At 38.8% G+C, this 21,416-nt stretch overlaps 1 protein-coding gene across 1 annotated transcript in view; it reads right to left on the bottom strand.

Annotated features, from left to right (window-relative positions):
• MDFIC2 (MyoD family inhibitor domain containing 2) overlaps window positions 1-21,416 on the bottom strand; it is a gene marked incomplete at both ends in the record, with an annotated part of 45,760 nt that overhangs the window by 7,788 nt on the left and 16,556 nt on the right. Inside the window, one exon of the mRNA XM_082060060.1 lies at window positions 11,282-11,320. Within this exon, the coding sequence (XP_081916186.1) occupies window positions 11,282-11,320 (39 nt within the window). The remainder of the gene's footprint in view (window positions 1-11,281; window positions 11,321-21,416) is intronic.

The following is a 21,416-nucleotide window of genomic DNA, read 5'->3' as shown; positions in this document are numbered from 1 at the left end:
TTTCCTGCATTTACATTCAATAACATACCATCTCCAGGAAAAGTTGTGCTAGTTGAAGTAGCAGAGCTCTGGAGGAACCAATGTCTCTTTATGTATTGGATTTATTGGATAATAATTGATTTGTGAGTCCAAAAGACACATGCCCCACCTGTTATTTAGGTGCCAAACTTACAAATGGATCTTGTTTGTCTAGGTTGAGAGCTACACACAGGCTGAGCAGTTGAATACACATGGATCAGACTGAAAGGTCTAGGCAAGAACAACAATTTCTATCATTTTCTACTTTCAAACTTAGAGCAAAAGTCTAAACTGGATATATTTTAAATCTCAATATGTCTGTTAAGTTCCCCATTTCTGCAACAATACAATGGTCACAGAATGTATTTAAGCATTCACTAAACACAACTGAAAAAAATCAGACACAAATAATCAGTAAATGCCAGACTAACATTTACTGTATCCACTGACTTTTCCTATTCATGCTTTGAGTCAATTTTAATTCTTGAAGTGCTGTTGAAGAGAAATCAAAACCAGAAATAGGAAGGCATAGACATAACCTGAATTTTTCAATACAGCACCATTAAACAAAAGGGTAACAAAAGCTGTCATTCAAGGACTCTTCTGTTTGTTAAAGCATACTACATCTTTGAAAATACAGTACATTTTAGTGTCAGACTCTTAGTTTGAAAAGCTCCCTTTAAGTAATGTTATACTTGTCTTGTACAGCTAGATCAAGTCTTCATGCAATCACTGTAACAAGCAACTTGCTATGACAAGTGAGATCCTTGCTTCCACAAAACAGTGTGATAGAGGCTAAAGCAGTGTACAATTATAGGTCTCCATTTCATTTTAATGCAATTACCTTCAGTTCAGCTGTGGGTCTATCTACATTGTGCTTTTTATCAATTTAATGTTTGCACAAAGTGTCTAAAGAAATATAATAAAGATTATGCTAGACCAGCATTAAAAAAAAAAAGGTGGTTAGCACTTTTTTCCTTTATAGTTTGTTGCTGCATGGAACAGTAGCAGGGTGAGAGTTTGGAATAAATAAGTGGACCCAAATAGGCTTTAAAAATATGTTATGCACAAATGATATTATTTATGATTAGTGTTAAATAAGAACGTAAAAATAAAATACAATTAGAGAGGGGCAGGAGTGTCAACTTTGTTAGTCTTTTAAGAGCCTGTGTTCAGCTTCAGATATTCACAAATGTCTATGTTTTTAATATGTAGAAATCATCCACTGAAGTAAATTAAAAGGGAAAATAGTAAGTGTATCATGATGAAGGAAGCTTAGATTACCCAGTGTTAGACTGTTAGGCAAAGGTAAACTCCCACAATGTGCCATTTTTAAACAGTATCATGAAGAAGCAACTTTCTTCCCCATACGGGCAAGCTGGGTCTTGCCTTGGCTGTTGCAGTGGAAGACTGGGATCATTCACCTATGTTTGTATTAAAGATAGAGGTAGTCTCAATAATGACACGAAATTCCTAGTCTTTTTAAAGTTAGGTGATTCAGGCAGCTGACTATAGTGTATAATGCAAGAAAGCACAAAGTAAATCACTTACTTTCCACTGATGCCAGCCCAGGATCCCTCTGGATAATAGCAAGGAGCAGCAATACCGAGACCGACATTTACAGTAGGTTCCCTGACCTCTTTTTCTCTTCATTGGCTTAGGCACAAACCAGGGTCTTGCAGCCTTGGAGAATGGGAGGTTGAAGTTTCCTATCATGGTTTTATATAGCTTTTATATAATGGCATGTAAGGACCCTAAGTCTGCTTTTGGCAAGGGACAGGGAAGACAAGAGGTACTCTGTTCTGCTGTATGGGGGCTGCAGCAAAATGGGTAATAACAAAGAGCTCTTTGGAGCAACAGGTTAGGGGGAGTTGCCACTGAAAGAGAAGGAGAACTGATCTATCACCCTATGTAGGGCTTATACGCATCTTACAAGCAAAGGACAAGGGAGCCTGTGGCTCTACTCACTGGTGGCATTTGCTCCCAATCCATTCTGGCAGTGGTCCTTTGCCTCAGACCCCTGCGGCAAAGAGTCCATAGGGTTAATGATGAACTGTGTGGAAACCTCTAGCAGTTTAGGATGTGTAACTTTTTAATTTCACCGTGAGGCATCTTTGTGTATCAGTGCAGTGAGAGAACCAAAGGAACTCCTGGCTGATCGTCCTGCCATTCATTATCCCATGCACTGCTGTCACTCCCTGTCTATTTAATATATCACGTACTCATCACTAAAAGGGCTGTGTGCCACGTCCATTCAGTCCTGAGATGAAGCAGGCAGAGCTACATCAGAACTGATGGATGATAACTTCTAAGTATAAAGGCTTGAAATGAACTCCCTTGGTTTGAAAAGATTCATGCTATACCCAAACCCCAGGTTTCGATGGCCATGTTTCAAAAATGAAAAAGAAAAAAAGAAAAAGTAAAAAGAAAAACAGAATGCTATCTCTTGCCAGCCTAAAGGACATAATTCATTTGCCATCCGCAATGGGAGGGGATGCCAGGGCTATCTCTGCATGGTGTGACACATGTATGGGGCCAGCAGCTTACCTGAATGTTCCTCACTGCTCAGCGTCACCTTGGGAAGCGCCGAGAGGTGCAGGGAGCTGGTGCAGCTGTCTTGGTGGAAAAAACGAAACAACATTGCAGAGGGACACTATAAATAAATGTGGCTTGGCACATGTATATCCCCCAACCACCTGGTGACAGTCATTGTCTTCAGGAGTTGTTGCTTTGGGGGCAAATAGAAACAAGTGTGATACCTTGCAAGGGGAGCTTACATGGGATGTTGCACAGTTTCTGTTACTCCCTGCCTCATTTCTGGAAAGGAAGCCACAAGAAAAATTTGCTAAGAGAGAAAGTTTCTTCTGGGAAGAGGATCACTGGCAAACACTGAAGTTCCTGTCTCAGGTAGGTGCAGAAAACTTGGGAGCAGGGAGGTCTGTGGTGAAATGTGGGGCATCATCCATGTCCAAACACTCCAGAAACCTTAGATGAGGTTCCCAAACCATTAGCAAAGGAGGAAAGAGGGAATTGCACCCCCAAACTCCAACTTCTATGGTTTAGTCTTCTTTACGGACAAGATGCCCAAGGTACTTGTGGTGGCAAGCCCAGGTCCCCATGTGGGTGCTGAGCTGCCATCCATTCCCTGCAGAGGACTTGGAGGCTTAAATCTTCCTTCTCTCTCCTAGGGTCAGGGAGGAAAAGTAGGAGGTGGGAGTGTGGGACTGGCCCTACCGTGAGTGCAGCAGATGAGAAAAACTCCAGGGGAACTGCTCTCATCCAGGTAGGAGAGGCCAGAGGGAGAATGGGTGTCACGGTCAACTGAAAGCAACCTGCTTGAGACTCATATATCATGGGTGTTTTCATAGTTTTGTGTCCATTACATTTTGCTGAGCTCAGGTGTAAGGATACAGCGGATTTAGAGACTGTTTATTTTTGTCATATGGAAACAGGAAATAGTACACAAGGCCACTAATATATTTTGGTTTTCATATGACATCATGAACCTGTGCAAGTGCTTCTCTTCTGATTTATGATGATGGACTGGTAATTCACAGGAGCTTTGGGTTTACTTTTTTTTGCTGTTGCAGTAACAAAGTTAATGGTGCGATCCCTGGAGGGGGTATTTTATCAATAGTGAATTTTTGACCTCATTGCACACATTTTAACTTCATGAATTAGTGACCCAGCTGACTGTAAAGCCTTCTATAGGCTTATTATAAATCTATCACAGGACTGGCAAAAAAATTTGGCCCGGATCCTAAACTCTGACAGGCATGTGTTGATGGACTGCATAGCAAGCACTTCCACTAATATTTCTCACTAATTATACCATATATTTTAAAAAAAATGAATGAAGCCAATGTTTATATGCAGCTTTAACTGCTTTTGATATAAGAAAGCAACACAATCCCTAATAAATTTTCACCTTCAACATTTCTATTCATTATAATTTTTACCATGATGAATGAAGTTAGAACTGAAAGGGGGGGGTTCATCTTGAAATCTGTTCAGTGAATGACTGAATTTTCTTCCCTTGCCCAACTTGCGTTGAGGAAGGAGGGAACAGATGGACACAGGAAGAAGAGGGAGGCGAGTGCGGAATGAAGGAGATGGGTGAGGAACAGATGGAGTTGGGGGAAAGCGAAGAGGAGAATCAGCAAGGATGGTAGGAAAGTTTTCCACTTGACCTTGAGTTGAAATGAAAATCTGCATAGACCATGGGGCATCTAGATTTTGCTTTGTGATGCATCCTTTTTTCTCTCTGTGGCACCTATGCCTTAAGTCTTGTGGGCCATCCCAGTAGTCCATTCCATCCCAGGGTGTCTGCAGAACCAGAAACTAGATTTTTTTTTGAGTGGCCAGCTGCTGCAAGAGGGCATCTGCACTGTCTTCAAGCCCCATAGGTAATCACAGGGGAGAAATGAATGCAAAGATGGTGCCTAAAATGGGTTGGGATGTGGCAAGTCTCCCAGGCATCCAGCCAACCCAGAAACTGGAGCTTATGATTTCAAAGAGGTGTCCTACACTCTGTTTGTTAGCATCCAATGGCCAAAATAATCAAAGTGATTTATGGTTTTACCTGCTTAAAGTAAGACATTCGAGATGGCCTGATTTTCAGAATATGCTGAGCATCTGCACTTTGAGGTGTATTGAATTATATAGCCCAAATCACTGGCAAGTCCTGGAAAATCTTGATTATATTCTTAATTCTATTAAATTGCCTACATATAGTCCATTGGTTCTGGGTTTGCTAGCTGAAGAATGGAAGAGGTGAAAGTTAAATATTGGCCATGTGTGTCATTCCCTTTGAAGAAAATGGGAGCCATGTGCACTCACCTAACAGCGAAGTTTGGCCCCAACTATGATTTCACAGCTGGGCCTTGACTTCAGGAATGCCAAAGCACTAAATGACTCAATTGGAGTAACTTGATCAATGCTGTATTTTCACTGTGGATTTAAATTGCACACACAGCAAGAGCAGAGTTAGTTTTCTTCTCCCTCAAAATCACTTTTCTCTGCAGATTTGATAGCATAAATATGAAGTTTTGCTCTCATCACACCAATAAGTGAAATGGCAGAAAACGTATGTCAAATAAAATGCACAACATTAAGTCCTTTTTACTTTTTGGAGGCTGTTTAAGAAAATGGCTTCATTAATTTTGACTGAATAAAAGGTTTCTTTAAGGGATTTCAATAGATGACATGAAAAATGTTAATATGAATGATCAAGACAATGGAGGTTAAAACTGTTTTGAAAATATGTTTCTTTTATGGATCTCAGCTGTTGGAAGAGTTACAGAATAAATATAAGGTAGTGCTGACATTCAGTGCTGTTTCATCTTAGCAAAAGAGTTTTTAATAAAGAAAATTCTTTTCAAGGAATGCTTTCTGCAGCCAGTCTTCAAAAAGAGGTTTTCCCCCCTCCTAGTTTAATAAAATTAAAGTAATTTATGTCATATTGATATGTCGATATGTTTTTCAATAAACTTTTTCACAGAGATTTTTTTAAATTCTCTTCACTTTAAAAATTATAATTATATGTCTTCCTCCCACTTTGAAAATGGCACAAGGTGCTCATTTGCAGAGCTCTACTGTTCAAATCTTCACTGAGAATAGAAATGTCATGACTCAGTTAACAATGCTTTATTATTCACATTGATCTTTTTTTACAGTGTTCTTTATCTCAAAAACATTGTAAATCAGATATCTTCCTCCCACTCTTTTGTTCATTTGCAAATTTTTATTATTCTAGTTTAAAAAAGCAATGGAGTGTCAAGAGTCAGTGTATATTGTTTATGTTCTTTTTTGCTTTAAAATTACTTTTAACTATAAAAAGTAAGATGTACAGCAGTGGAAAAAAAATGCATTTAAGGATGCTTAAAAAAGAATTGAAGGGATCAGTGTGATTTTTTTATATTGTTCGCTTACACTTTAGAGTTGTAACAGACTTTGCAAGAAGGGGTACCAAACACTTTATGAGAAGGTTTTTATGTGCTAATTCAAATGTCTCTATTGCACCAGACATCATCATCCACATTAAACACTGGACATAATTCATGCTCTCAATGAACACAGCAGCAAAATTCACAACTGCTTTTCTAGCATGTTCACCGGATGGTTTACAGGTGCCTGCCCACAGACCTGCACTCTCCATCGCTCTGTGTGAGAATGTGGCACCGGATCTCCAGGAGCCCTTGGCTGACAAGCGTCAAGATAAATCACTGCATTTGCACAGGAACTTCACAGCTTTGGTATCAAGTCTAAACTGCAGCAGAAACATAACCTCAGCTGGTCAACAGGCAACGCAATCACTGAAACCCATGGGCCAGGGTGCAGGATACAGTCATGCATCCTCCAGCAGAGTCATGCTGGAGCCCACAGGGTTTGTTTCTACATTGAATCTTTCAAATTCTCCTTCAGCCACTGTTTCGTTCCCTATCAAGTTTTTATTTTGGTCTGTATTTATGTCCTGGCTTTTGTGATGGTATGAAATGGCCTCCATGAAACAACTCCGTGATAGTAATTGGGGTTAGTCCAGAGAGCAGCAGGATCTCCTGACATTTCACATACTGCTTGCTGACAGGTATTATTTTTTTCTTTTGCCTGTTTTGAATTAATTTTCCCAGTTTATGATCAGCACATTCTGGCACCCTGTGGTTACTCCAGCAGCTCTTGAAAGAGATCATCCTCTCTGGGAGTCTCTGCGAAGGAGTGGCTATTTCTGAAGTAGAATTTAAGCCACAGATTTTAAATTTTGTTCTTTTAGGTGGTATGGTGGCTGTATCATATGAAACAGCTCTAATATATTTTATAAAGAAAAATAAAGTCTTCTTTTCATATTCTTTTGTTTCTTTATTTCTGTTTCAAGGCTGCACTCTCCTGACATTTTGCTAAAAGGGATAATTAAACAGAGCAAGTAAATCTCAAACTGAACTGAACCAAAAATGAAAACACACAGCCTTGACTTTCCCTCTCCAAGAGGAGGACTAAACATCTTTTTTTTCTTTTTTGTTTTATGTCAGTAGGTCACCCTTGTCATCATAGGGCCTTTCCCACTGTTCATGGGCAGCTGCTTGATATATTGCAGGGATAACTCAAAACCTCAAATTCTCTTTATTCCTCACTGCAGAGTGTGAAGCTGGAGATTTTCATGCATTATCTTATCTGAATTGATCATGTTGTTTTCAAGTTAAAGAAAAAACAAACATCATTATTATTATTATTATTATTATTATTATTATTATTATTATTATTATCCCTGCCTCAACAGCACTACTGCATTAATTCAGTCTTCTTTCCTCTCATGGTTAGTTACTCACTCCATCAATGAGGTTAAGACTGTCTGCCAATATGATCAAGTTTCAGAAAAAAAATCCTAACCAGAAGAGAGTAACCAGAAGTGACAGGGCTTTATTTAATATCCCGGCACAGTAACTAAAGGTAAGTCTCACACATCGACATGCTTATATCCTCTCTGTTTAGTTTGGGAAATTTATCGGTAATGTAAAACAGAAAATACTGACTTTATTACAACTGATTTTTTTTTCCACGTTAAACTCTGTGTCATTAAATTTGGAAAGCCCTTAAATTCTCGATTTTATTTTTGGTAAGCAGTATCTATTGAAAAGTAAAAACATCAGAGGGGTTTCTAGGCAGAATTTGTGAACTTCCCAATAAAAGATAGCACAGTGTCTTCCTTTCGTGTCTCTAGGTCTTTGGCAACTGTGCTACATTCCGAATGACACTGAAGTTATGTTCCAAAAGTTTATTCCCAAAGCAGGTATTACACACCGTTATGGTCACAAAGATATCCTTGCACAACGTTAATGCCAGAGGAGCTCTGAGGCAGTCAATATTTTGATTTGATGGGGGGAAACACCATCAAAACCGTGTATATTCTTAAAAAAAATATTTAAACAGCTTAAATGAAGTCAAATAGAGCTGCAAATCACAGAAGATGCAGCTTTTCTCATAGAAGGTCCTTAAAGCTCTACTCACTGTAATTTGTCATGTGATAATATATGGCTACAAAACCCCATGTCTGCTAATAAATTGTAAAAGCTTTTCTTTGATTTGAATCCAACAATGAGTGGCAATCTGTGAGAATCTAACATCTTCTAGAGAATTTCCTAGCAAACACTTCTATTTTTTTCCTCTCTCATCTGCATACTGTACTAGAAAACCACTGGGAGCTGGACTTGTCCACTCTAGTAAACATTATTAATCTCATCACCATCTGAGCAGCTCCCAAGTGCTGCTGAGCATCTTTTGCTGGATTGTGCTGGAAAAGCATTTGATTAGCTCTACAAGGGCCTGATCCAGTATCAACAAGTGTCAATGAAAAGAATTCCAGGGAGCACAGCAGATCAGGCTCCAAAACAACCTGCAATACAGTAGCCTTCCCTGGATTTCTTCGCTCTTTTCCTCAGAAAAAGTTGTAGATAAAGCAATTCGCAATATCTGAAACAGATATAGTATTATACTATACATCTTTTCACACACACAGAAAGTTCCTAGGGGACACCAGAGAAGCGAAACATCTATTCTGAGGGCACACAGGTGACATCCACTGCTTCTTAATTATGTAATAAGTAGTTTTAGAACAGTGTAGTCTTGTCAGCTCTGGCAAAGACAAACATGGTAACTGTTCTGCTCACAGTATTAGGTACGCTTCTCTTGCTGTGTAGTGGAAGGATGTGTTTAAACTCACAGTCTATCACTATTCCTGGATAGTGTAGGAGAGTCCAGGAACACTCAAGATGTCTTTTCCTGTGTATATGAACTTGTTCAGAACAAAATAGTTTTCTTAGAAAACAAGAATCTTAAGGCAGAAGAAAGTTCCCTTCATGACTGTGCTACAAAGGTTTCAAAACAGCTCCTTGTTCATTTGGGTGCATGAAATATTAGGTTCAGCATGCTCACAAGCACAAACACATAATTTCTTCTCACCATGGCACCTTCACTGCGGTCATTTCCATCTGGCTTTGTAATGTTGGCAAGTGCAGTACTAGCACAATGTGTTCATTGTATGAGCTTTCAGAGGAGAGCTGCAGAGTTCCTGCAACCTTGGTGAAGTGCCAGCCTCTCTCCAATGCCAGCTGTTTGTCTGCTTTGCAAGGAACCGCACTCCCCAGGAGTTTTGCTGGTCTCTGATATGAGCAGTGAACACCAGAGGTTTCAGGTGTTGATATGGTAGGTCGGCATGTTCCCACCCATCTGTGGACCATGCACAAGTACCAAAGGGTTGGTTGGGTGACCTTCAGTGCACTGAGCTCGCCAAAGCCCCAGGAACAGTACCCGTCATCCATCCCCCTCGGGGCTGCCTGGGTATGGGGGCAGGTGAGATTTCAAGCCTCCCCTCAACACCTTCTCACATCAAAACATTCATTGGAGCTTTTGCTCTAGGCTCAGGTGTACAACCCCTTCTGAGCAAGGAGGTCTGAGAGGAAAAAGAGGGTGTCAATGAAATGGAAGAGGTGTCACTGTTTTAACACAGAGATTAGGCAAAATCTAACCCCCATTAATCCTTCAGAGCAGGGCCTCTGGTTCGTTCTTTTTTCAATCTATTCTGTATTCAAAGCAAGTACATTTTTTCTGTCACTATACCACTATTGTTAACAACTATAAATGTATTAAAAACACAGGGGCATTTTAGTATGTGTATTGTGCATAAGAAATATTGTTACATGACAAGCTCCAATTGGCAAGTGAAAAGAGGTTTTATTGAAGGAAATAGCAGTAGCAAACAGTGAACTATGCAGAATAATGGTAATTGTTCCTTTAACATTGGCAGCACACGTTCACTTAATATGACTGCTCCTCTGTCTCTGCCTCATCCAGACCCAGAGGACCTGTTAGACAAGCAGGCAGCCACCTCTCTCTGGGATCAAGCTGTCAATGCAAACTTGCTTTCTTTCTATTTCTCAGAGCTAAGCTATACCCCCAGAGCTCCCTAAGCTTTTCCTGAGTGAAAGCTTTAAAAAAGCTCCATTCTAAATTACATCACACGAGCTGTTCTCTTCAGACTGACAGAACAAAAGCGGGGGGGTAGGAGTGGGGGGAAGCCAAAAGTACCATCTGAATGACTTCTGAGTTGCACAGAATGATTTACCTCCTCATGTTTTATGACAGTAGACTAACGTTGTCTTGACCTTGCCTACCAAAGCCCCAGCAATGTCCTCTAAGTAGCAGAGAAAGTTTGCATCATGTGTGTCTGCAATACAAACAAATACAGAGGGGTTGGGTGCAGGCTTTTTGCTTGCAACAATAGGGTTTTGGATGCCCCATTAAAAAAGGTTGTAATGGGGGCATAGTGCTTTCTCAACTTTTTGTAGATGATATGGTCTCTAACACAGCCAGCTTATTGTTACTGGAAGAGCCCAGCCACGTGGTGCTGCACAGCCTGGTGTGCTCACCCTCTAAGCAATGACACCCCAATTAATGGTCATGGTGAGGACTGTTGAGGGCCCCTGCCAAAATCTGAGAGGTCTCTCAGATTGGTTCCAGCTGGGACTCTCTAATTAGAGGTCATAATCAGAAGTAAAGGGAGCAGATAAGCACTACCCACTTCTGCAGTAGCTGAGTAGGAAGCAGATAAATTGGCAAATCCCCTCTTTCTAAAGGATTTCAGATGGTACCAATTTGTTCAACAATCCTTGGTCAGGAAAGCATTGGCAGTCAGTAAAGGAGGGGGCCATGTGCCTTCCTCCTTCTTTAGCAGATAAATAAAGGTAAGAGGAAGAAAGTAATGTCATGGTTGTTCTCCAGGTATGGTGCAGAATTAGCAGCCCTTGTACAGTGGCTAGGTGTAAGTTTGGGGGTTTCCTTATCCCAAAGTAATTTACTGAGATCCTGCAAGTTGAAATAAGCAGGTTTTTGTGTGGCTCAGAAGCTGACCCTTTTGAGGTTCTTGCTAAGTTTTCATAAGAAAATAATTGTGAGGTTACGAGCTTGTTATCTTCATAATAAAAAGCTGGTAGGCTTAGTCCCCTTGTGCAGAACTTCTATTCTTGTTCTACTGTTTGAGTAAACCTTAAAATATTTCTTTAAATAATTAATATAAATAATAGTCTCATTTTAAAGATGGGCTGAAATTTGAAACAGATGATGAGTCAGTATTAATGCAAAATTGTTGCTTGCATCCCCATGAAATTAGTATAATTGAGCTCATTTTTTTGCATGAAAGGGGCCACTTCAATAGTCTTAAAGATATGGTGCTGTGCACAGTGGGGAGAAGGAACTGAGAAGGTGGAGGACTTACCTGAGTCTCCAAGGGGTTGTAGGATGGGGCTGTCCAGTTCTGGAAAACAAGAATGGGAGAGAAACGCTTCACTAAGCAAGAAAAGCTCCTCAGCTGGTGAAGTGCTTTGTTATCCCACTCAGGCACCAGGGTCTTGTAAACTGCTCAAAACTGTATTGTTATCAGAGGAAAGAGAAAAGTCAGGCTACTGCTGGACACTTAGCTCCCTAATTGACTTCACAAGTATGAAAAACAATTGCTTTTAACAGAAAGATCCTTAAGAATCTGTTGTCTGGCCTCTCAGAGGTTATTATTTTTTTTCCCCAGGGGACACAGCCAGTTTTCATATGGCCAACACACGTTGTCTTATCCAGAGAAGCAGAGGCTGCTCAAGGATCCTGACTCACTAACACGGTGTTCATCTCTGAGTTTCTGAGTGAGTAAAGTTTATGGTTTTTGCTGTGTATTTTTGTTGGATTATGGATGAGTTTTCTTCATGCACCTGATCAGTGAAATGTCTCCGCTTTGATCCGTAAGGGACCATATTAATGTTAATGGAAATGTTTGTCTTCAGCGCATACTATATCAGGTGTTGTATCTGCTTCCTTTGCCAAATTGTGAGAATCTTAATTAGGCAAAATCTTCATTAAATAATTGCAACTGAGGAAAACACTGATAATGAACCTGAATACAAACCTCATCACTCTGTGCTTCATCACATCCCTGTTCCTATCAATGGTACATATGAAGATGCTGGCCTTTCAGTTTTGAAGCTAGCAGAATAAATTATTATGAATGATTATATGAAAGGGTTTCAAGTTTAGCTCACCAATCTTTATTTTTATTTTTTTCAGCATGGCAATGCTTCTTACACTTTTAGCTATATTAGGGCTTTGCAGTGCCTTTCACAACTATGATATCTGAGTATCTCAAAATCAATGGTGATGGCAAAGCAGAAAACTTCATGGTGTTTGTAGCACTTTGAATTTCTCCTCTGCTTGGAGGTGAAGGCATAGACCTCATCTAAATGACCGAATACTTGAGTGGAATTGTGGTCCCACTGGGTGTAGGATTTTGTGTCATATAGGGGTCACTAAAAGAAATAATGTTCTGCAGTTTTTTTTGATAAATCTGCATCTGAATGTTAATTGTGGAAAATACCAGCCTACCCTGTAAATCTGAACTTGTGCTTGTAATAGTGGCAACCAGAAGGTTGCTTATAAAATGAGGAAAATATGATTTGAAGATGATCTTGAGACAACAGGCAAGGTGCCATGGTCCTATTTCCAGGCTTCTGATTCAAGCGTAGCTGGGCTTTCAGCAGGACACCCAGCAAAGCTCCTCATGGCATGGGGACAAGTGTGATTATAGGCAAAAGCTCATGAGTCTCTGACAATAAGCCACAAGCAAGACCTGGAATCGATGAGGCACTGTGTGGCTGAGAAGAGATTAATTTGCTTATGCCACCATGTAGATGGAGTGATTCTCATCCTGTGTTGCTCTACCTTATATGCTGCTAGCTATATGCTTTGGGGATGTGTATTGTGGTTTTCTTACTCTCATCTGGACTGAGATCCAGAAAGTTTACTTAGAAACCTGTAGATAACTTTCCTCCCTTTTCTTCTACAAGTACCTGTAAGCCAAGCTTTATGCCTTACTAAAAAGAGAACAGAAACACATGCCTTTTTCCATGTGTTTATTTCAAGCCATGATTCTTTTGGGAAGTGTGATTTGTTTGCATCCTCCCATAACAAATGACAATGTTTAAGGCTGCATCTCTGCCAACCTCTTCCTAAGTGGTTTCAAGTGGTTTACTTAAAGAGGGATTATTTCATCTGCCACAGCACACAAAGCAGCTCTGAGGTAGTGTCTAGCTTGTACAGAACAAGGCCACCTAACTCCAGCTTAAGGCAGGAAATTTAAGGTCCAGTAGACAGTAATATCACAAGAACACTGACTGATAGTTTGTAAGTGTGCTGCACCTGAAAAAAAGAGAAATCACTTGAATTTTCCTTTCCTGATGGTACCAGAAAGACCAGAATAGGCTAGAATCATCAACTGCCCATTGGAGGTGGTGACTGCTTAAATCCTGGCTGTCCCTTAGTGAGTGCTTGCGCTAACCATTTAATTCTTGTGTCTCAATTAATCCCTTACAAAGTGGAGATATGTATAGTTTTTAATTGTATGTGGTTGTTTGGGTGCTGAAGTCATGTTTATAAATGAAACTATGCTCTGTAAGTACCAATGTCGATGTCTTGTGGTTGCCTTGTTTAGTTTCAGAAAGTCTTAAATTTTTATGCGGCAAACTTCTGCAAACTGTTACAGCTTCTGGTCACTAGTTAGCTACAGCAGGAGGGTCAAACTTTGGAAACTGTATTTCTTTACAGCTTGTAGGTTTCCTCCTCCTTCAAGTCTGTTTTCTACTCTTGCCAGTACCCTTCCTTCTGTTTAAAGGCATTAGTAATACCAAATAAAGCTAAAGATGCTCGTTATAACAACTTTTCCTTTTTAATCAGAGCACATGCTTATGCCAGATTTGGCATGAAGAATCTGTATGTGTCTGGTTTAGGGCACAGTAAGCTGATCATTTGTTAGACTAGTGCATTATATGTAATTTTGCTTTTAGTTGTACAATTTACTGGAAGGTTGGTATGAGCATTAGTGATCTGATTTTGGCTTGGTTGGAGACGGTGGAAATACAAAGAATTGACTAAAAGGCTATTGCCATGTGTGCTGAATAGTGCTTTGGTAGCAGGAGTTGTAGCTAAGTGGTCATGAAAATCTTTCTTGGAGTGGCAATAAATTACAAAAATCTTCAGAAAATATATCAGTTTTCAAAGAGTAAAGAAAGATGCAGCAATTATTGTGACACAGGTTTACAGTCTGTTTCTGATTATCCTTTTGGCTGGAGAGTTGAGGTTTCTAATTGTAAGGTTAAGGAATCCTTTTTATCTGTCTCTTGCCTCCTAATCCTATACTAGACAATATTGTTTTCTGTGCCTTTTGTCTTCTGGGGAAGGAGACAATCTCTGGCTCATGCAAACATCTTGTTAAAGTCTGCTGAGGATTAGGGGGTGTGACAGTTTTCTTGCTGAGCCTTTTTATTGGGGATTTTTATGCCTGCTTTTCTGGGAGGTCTTTGAAATGTCTTTTATGTAGCAATCATTTCGCTCTTTGTTGTCTCAAATGTTGAGGCTGTATTCTTCTCATCTGTTCCTGTTTATATTCCATACTAGCGGGTCATAACAGTTTAGCTTGAAACTATCATCACGCTGTGTGCTTCTGAACTGTAGGAGTGTTGCTAACTGCTCTAGGACAATTGCAAATTTGAGCTTAACTTTAGGGCATCTGAAGCTTTAGCATGGTTGTTTGGTATGAAATACTGTTAAGGAGGTTCCAGATGAAAAATAATAATCTAGGAGTTGGACATTTGAAATGTCCACAGGGAAGCATAGGCATTTAAAATTTCTCCTGCTATAATGAGATGGGTCCCCCTCAGGGTGATGTTCAGTCTGGCCTAAACTACAATGATGGAAGGGACAAGTGTGTCCTGCTGGTAAGTCATCCTGTCTTGGCAGAATAGTTTAACCCAGGAAGAAATTGCTCTTTGGAAGACTTGTTTTGTCCCTATTCTCACACCACTCCCCTGCAGTTGGCTGTAAACAAAATATAGATAAATACCCAGACCAGAAACCAAAATTCTAGATGACTAAAGTTAGATAGTACAAAGACTAATCCTGGCCAAAGAAATGAAAGAACTTAGCTTTTCAGAAGAAATTTGGAAAACTTTGGTAATTTCAAATCTCTGTTTCAAAAAGTGATAGGCTCATTCAATGTACAGGTAAAACACAAGACTTTGTTTCATGAAGTTGTTATTGAATCAATGTTTCTATGTCTTTAGTGTCTATCTTAAGACATACATGGACTTCTCATATTGTCTTTTTAATGAGATAAGCACATTATTGCTGATTTCCCACAGTACTTCTTTCTGACACTGTGTAAGCTCAGGTACCAGCTGGGGAGATCCCAGATTCAATGTTAAGCAAGGAGCCAGGGTTATGTAGTCTTGCTGATAATGAAGGTATCAGAGGCAGGTTTCTGAGACATTTGTATGGAAAAACTCGTTCATCACCTTTCCCTTTGAGAAGACTGAGGTGAAATTGTGTTCTCATGAAGTCATTACCAAAGCTGAGTGACTAATGTGCACAAGATGCTATTTCAATTTTTTTTTTAATCTAGCTAAACCCTATTTCCCTAAAAGGCGTATCATATCTTTACAGAGGAAGAAGCTACCTGCTTAGAAGCTTAACTTTTGCTTCAATAAATACCTTCCTAAAAGCTGTTTTTCCCTCTCTATCAAAACATTTACTCCATGTAACACAGCATTTCCACCTGCCTTTGCTTACAGCCTCTCTAGCTTAATTTTTAGTGTCTAAAGCCATATATAATATCATTCCATTTCACACTTAACCACAAAACCCACTCTTCCAGATATTACCTCAGTTTATTTTATATCACACATCTTTTTCTTAAGGTATTTTATACATAGCATAATATGCAATGATACGGCACTGATGTTTATCAAAATTGTTTCACGCTGTACTTATTTCTATTCTTGTCTTTTTGGATCAAGTACAATACATCTGCAGACTAATAACACCTTTTAAAATAGGTTTAACGTGTTTATTTTCTTACCACATTCACTCCATCCACTAACTTGTTGTATGGATTGTATTTAATGGGAATTTTGTGGGACTATCAAAGGGCATTTATTTTCTATTGAAATAACAATTAATATAACACATAAACTAATATAGTAATCAAATAAACCTGACAAATAACAAACTTTTTAAAAGCTGCGGAGGCATGCTAACAAATCTATTTGATCAATATACGGGATGTGAAAAAAGAGGAGACAAGATTGACTGATGAATAAAATGGAACTGACACAAATAGGCTGACAGCCAGTCGCAAGTCTCTTTAGGGCAAATGCAATTAACTTAGAATAATAGACTCAAATTTGATGGTTAGAAATGCATTTTTATTAACAATCACAGCCTGAATCATTATGCACTCTTATGAATAAAATTGTAGTTATACTGAAAGTCTGTGTATACATGTATGCATGTACATACAGAAAAGCCTTGTTGAAGGAGAGAGCTTTTTTTATTGTGCCAGAATAGCTGTATGATATTTAAAATATAAAGCATACACAAGTATCAATCTAAATATTCAAACCAGTAATATAAAAATCACATATGTGGTTTGCTAGTATTAATGATAAAGGCAATAAGCATCGGTCCCAGGACTGCTTGTTCTTTTGGGATGTGAAATTGCAATCAGGGATTTACAGATTTCATTCTGAGGCAGCGAAGTCATTACTAGAAACATAAGCTCATTCTTTTTACTTTAATAGCTATTTTAAATCATTCATTTAGAAAATACATTAACTATTTATTGTATAGGCAGTACATTTCTATTGGCATTCAATTTTCATGCTGTTTTATAATCCTTTTTAACAAATTATTTTATTAAAAGAAGATTAGAATTAGTAAAAGGATCCTACCAATTTTTGAAAATGCTACTCTTGAAGAAGGATATTTCCCATTATTAACAGGTATGCAGTATTAAAACTTTAAAGGGAGGGAAGATATTCAATTGCTAACATGTCCTTTTTCTTTTGACCTTCATTGCAGAGGCTGATTGCCATTTGTAAATTACTTTCAAAATTATTAATCTCATTTAATTTCTGAATACATACATAATCTTCTTTATTCCCCCCAAAAATCCTTGGGATTTAGATGTGAAAAGAGCTGCCTATAGAATATGTTATGGTGCAGACTTCTCTTATTTGTGAGAAAAGATAAAAGACACCACTTAATTCAGAGAAACTCTACATGGTATTAGCAAAGTGTAACACGAATATGAAACCATGATACCCACAATGCTAGGAGCTTAAATATTTTGAGGCAAAAATGTGTAACAGTAGGAAGTAAAACTTCACTGGAAATCATTTAAATCCAGCATTCTCCAGATCAGTGTACTTGGTGGACCACTGGTTGGCCAGGGACAGGATAGCAGCAAAATGTGATGCTCTGTCTTTGTCTGTGTAACATGAAGAAGCTGGGGTAAAACATCATCCTTGTTCTCAGACAGTTTCTGGGGTTACTGCCACCACACTGTCTTCTCCACTCTGAAGATGGTTTTAATCCTCCCCATTTGTCAGGAACGAGAAGTGCGTAGATGTACTGGGAAGACAGACGGACTAGTGTCTGTTACGGGAGAGGCCCGTGGAAACCACACCAGCATGTGGCTGGGGAACAGGGTTTTTTTGTGGTAAACACCTGGTGTCTAATGTGTTTGTAGGCTGCCATTTTGGTTTTCTGCCTCTAATTAGACTTAGTCATTGCCATGAGGGAGAAACTTCTTGGGAACTCCAATGGTTGCTGGAGACTTTCCAGCTGTTTGTTTTGTTTTTTTTTTTTTTTTTCTTGTCTCATAAGCTATTCTAGACACTCACAACATTTCCTGAGCTGACTTCTTGAATAGCTGGTATTGCCTATTCTTAGAGATTAGATGGAGACATCACATGTTGTTCTAGCACCACCAAACCTGCTGTGTGCCTAAAAAGGGAGTAATACTGTCAGGTCTAGCATGGTTGTTTTACTTTGACACAGAAATGGTTGCAAAATGCTGAGACTTGGACTGCTGAAGATTTCTCACAGAACTACATTTGGTGTAGAGGGAGTTTGAGTAGTCAAATTTACATGATCTATTCATTTTCTCCTTACTATCTATGTAGATGTGTCACTGGAGACCTATGGAAGAACAGTTACTTGAATGTGATGCCAGAAAAAAGAATACGTATTCTTTTATGACCACAGTTACTTAATATTTTAAATGACAAACAGGTCTTAAAATAATTGTATGAGAGGTTTAATAGGTAAACAGACTAAGGAAGAAAGACAGACCAGAAGGTCTGCTGATTTAAATAGGGACAGCTTCTTTGTAGTCAATGCACAACCGGGGATGGGCAGTGGGCTCAGATCTTCCATCTTGTCGGTATTAGGGTGGTGAAATACTGGTGCACTCCACACAATGTTTCCTGATGTATGGTGATGTAAGAGAAAGGAGGCTCAGACCCTGCATGATGATAGACTAATTCTCCACTGATGTAATCATCCAACCAGAACAAGAATGACTCACTCCATCCATAAATATCTTGAGGCCTACTTCTGATCACATTTAAATTCATTCATACCAACCTCATCTCATTTGCTTGAATGGTCTTTCTCCTGAGTTAGAATGATACATGTAAGAGAAAATCCAGGCCCTTAAAAATCAAATCATAATTAGTTTCTCTTAATAGCTGTTCTATTAAAAAAGTCAGAACTTGCAAAAATACATTAGAAAGCAAAAGAAGATGCTTTTAAGTGTGCTAAGGTTTTTGGTTCAGTTTTTTTTTATTTTAACCCAGCAGCGGTAGACTTGTTGGTGATGTATCATACTTACAATATGTTTCTATTGGCATTCAGGCTCCATATTTTTTATGCTCCCTTTTCAGAAGTTATTTCATTAAAAGAAGACTAGAACTAACAAAATGTAACTGCCAGGTTTTGAAAATGCTTATCCTGAGAAAAATATTTCTCCCTAGCACCTGCCATTTTATTCCACTCCATATTAACCTGTTCAAGTTCAGAACTCTGATTTCACCATCTCATCAGTTTATACTTCACTGGTTTTTATCTGCTACAAATATGTTTTGGCCAAGATGTTCACCATGAAAGAGAAATACTTTTGCTTTACTTCCTCTTCACCTCATCCTCGAGCAGGTGCCAGGCAATCTGTGGTAGCTGTTCTTCTACCTGAGAAGTGTTCAGATATAGAAACACCAGGGCAGACTCCGTTGTCACAGCATGGAAAGCCAAAAATAGATGACACGAGAACATATTTCTTCCTATCAAGGTTTCTTCAGCTATTTGAATTCTTCAGATAACAGTGTTAGAAGAAAATATTGTTGGAAAATATCGTTGGAATGAAGAATCTACACTATACATTTATAATATAAAAATAGTCTCCATAATATATATTTGATTAGATAGGGATAAACAGACATATTTTAATATTCCTCCTTCCCCCAGTGATGAAGGATTGTGCCAACAACTGGTCCTCCATGTCAGGTGTAGGCTGTTTCTTACTGTTAGCATGACTGGAAAGCCACAGAAGAGTAAAATTTTTACCAAGGCAGTATTTGTAACTTATTTAATTGTACAACACTGGTGTGCTGTGTGATTCAAGACTATCCTGAAGGCTAAGTTGCACTAGACATCATATTGTGTTAGTACCACTGGCATGGGGGAAGACAGTGTATTTTAAAGCTGAGGAATGGTGCCAAAAAGAATTATAGACGGTGCATCTGGAAAGGACCTCCTAGTTCAGCTAGTCCCAGCCTTCATGACATGAAAATCTTTGTAGGCTAATCCCTTCGGTGTTTTCCCTCTCATTTCTTCTTGGATACCATCAAGTGACAGTGCCTGAAATGCTTCCTGAGGCAGAGCATTGACTAATTGTCCTTGTTTGGAAGATATTGTATTTCCCTACCATCCAAGCTACATTCTTTTTCTTTTCCCAAATAAGTGTAACAGCAGGTGTCCTGCTGTGGAAGTGGAAAGAAATTTAATGGGGTAAGTAATTCTAAGTGGAGTAAAGCAGTCAGAATTGCAGGTTCTTCAGAACTTGACTTTTCTGGAATAATTTGTTTCCTCCCTGGTCTTGGTGATGCTGCTTATTTGTGCTTTTCTTCATAGTAAAGGGTCACATTTTGTTCTCTCATGCACATTGTTTAAAACCAAATTGGTCTTAAAGACACCAAGGCAATTTTCATTATAGTTAGGACCTAGATTTGCTAAGGTCTGATAGGTATTTTATTTATAATAGACAGTGTCAGTGATGATAGAGCAAGGGATTAATTCTGCTTTGGCTTTTATGACAGTGTTAATAAAGTTCTCTGGCTCCCGGATAACATCTAACAAGCCCTATATGCAGTGTGAAATTTTATGGTTAAGACTCAGATGGTGGCTACTGTCCAGTAAATGTTCAACATATTTTAGTTGTACATTAGTAGAAAGTTAACTACAGTTACTGGTGATTTTTGCCACTACCAGAAATCTGTTGAACTAGATGCTCGGTGAGGACACAGTTGAAAGATCCTGTCCCTGCAAACCTAGGTCTAGGTAGACAGCTGAATCATGATGATGTTATAGATGATAAGCTGTTGTGTGGACACAGATCTTTTTTTTTTTTCCCTCCTCTTTTTCTAGAGAATACAAAGGCAGTCTAGGAATACCCAGGTATGAAACTTCTTTCTTTTGAGTGGTGAATGGATACTAGAAAGCACTTTTTTTTTTTTTTCCAGTTTTAAACAGTCTTGATCATAACCTTTGTCCTCTGTACTTCTTAAAAATCCTTGCATCATTTTTGTCTTTAAACAGGGAGAGGACTGCATTGATTCACTTTCTAGGTGGCTTTCTAGCTGTGTATAGTGTATATTTTAATTCATTTAGGTTCATTTTGAATTGTTCATAGAAGAACACTTAGGTAATTTCACTGAAACTTCTGATGTTATCCCAAGAGAAGGTGAATTTGTGAGTGTTGCGATTATGCTTATCTTCAGTCTCTCCCAAAATGTTAAGGAAAGAAAACCACAAAATTGCACTAAAATGGCAAAACCCCCACCTACATAAAATGTCACTTTGTGAAGCTAAGCAGAACTCTAACTACCTTGGAATTCAGAGTAGTCTATGGAGTGTTGTGATTTTTGGGGAACAGGCTAGTCCAGCACAATTATCTTCTCTGACTGCAGCTCATAGAACCATCCTCAATATTTTTCAATATTTTCAGGTGTATTTGTTCTTTGCTGCATTAGTGGATGCAGTCACACTCCGCAGTACATCACCAGAGGCCCTCATCTTTAAAGCCAGGTGCTGCTCCCTGAAAGTCAAAGGGGGTTTTGCCATTGACTTTGATGAAAGTAGGAATGAGCCCTTTATTTGCAACTTAAAGCAAGTAGGTTAGAGTTATGAAGAATGATTATTTAAAATAGCAATGATGTAATATCAGTGTCAATTCCATTATTTTAACAGATGTAAATTTGCTC

This window comes from Streptopelia decaocto, assembly GCF_964273445.1.
Source record: "Streptopelia decaocto genome assembly, chromosome: 8".
In the NCBI taxonomy this organism is placed as follows: domain Eukaryota; kingdom Metazoa; phylum Chordata; class Aves; order Columbiformes; family Columbidae; genus Streptopelia; species Streptopelia decaocto.
The sequence above is the reverse complement of the archived record's forward strand: the minus strand, read 5'-3'. Positions and strand labels throughout refer to the sequence as shown.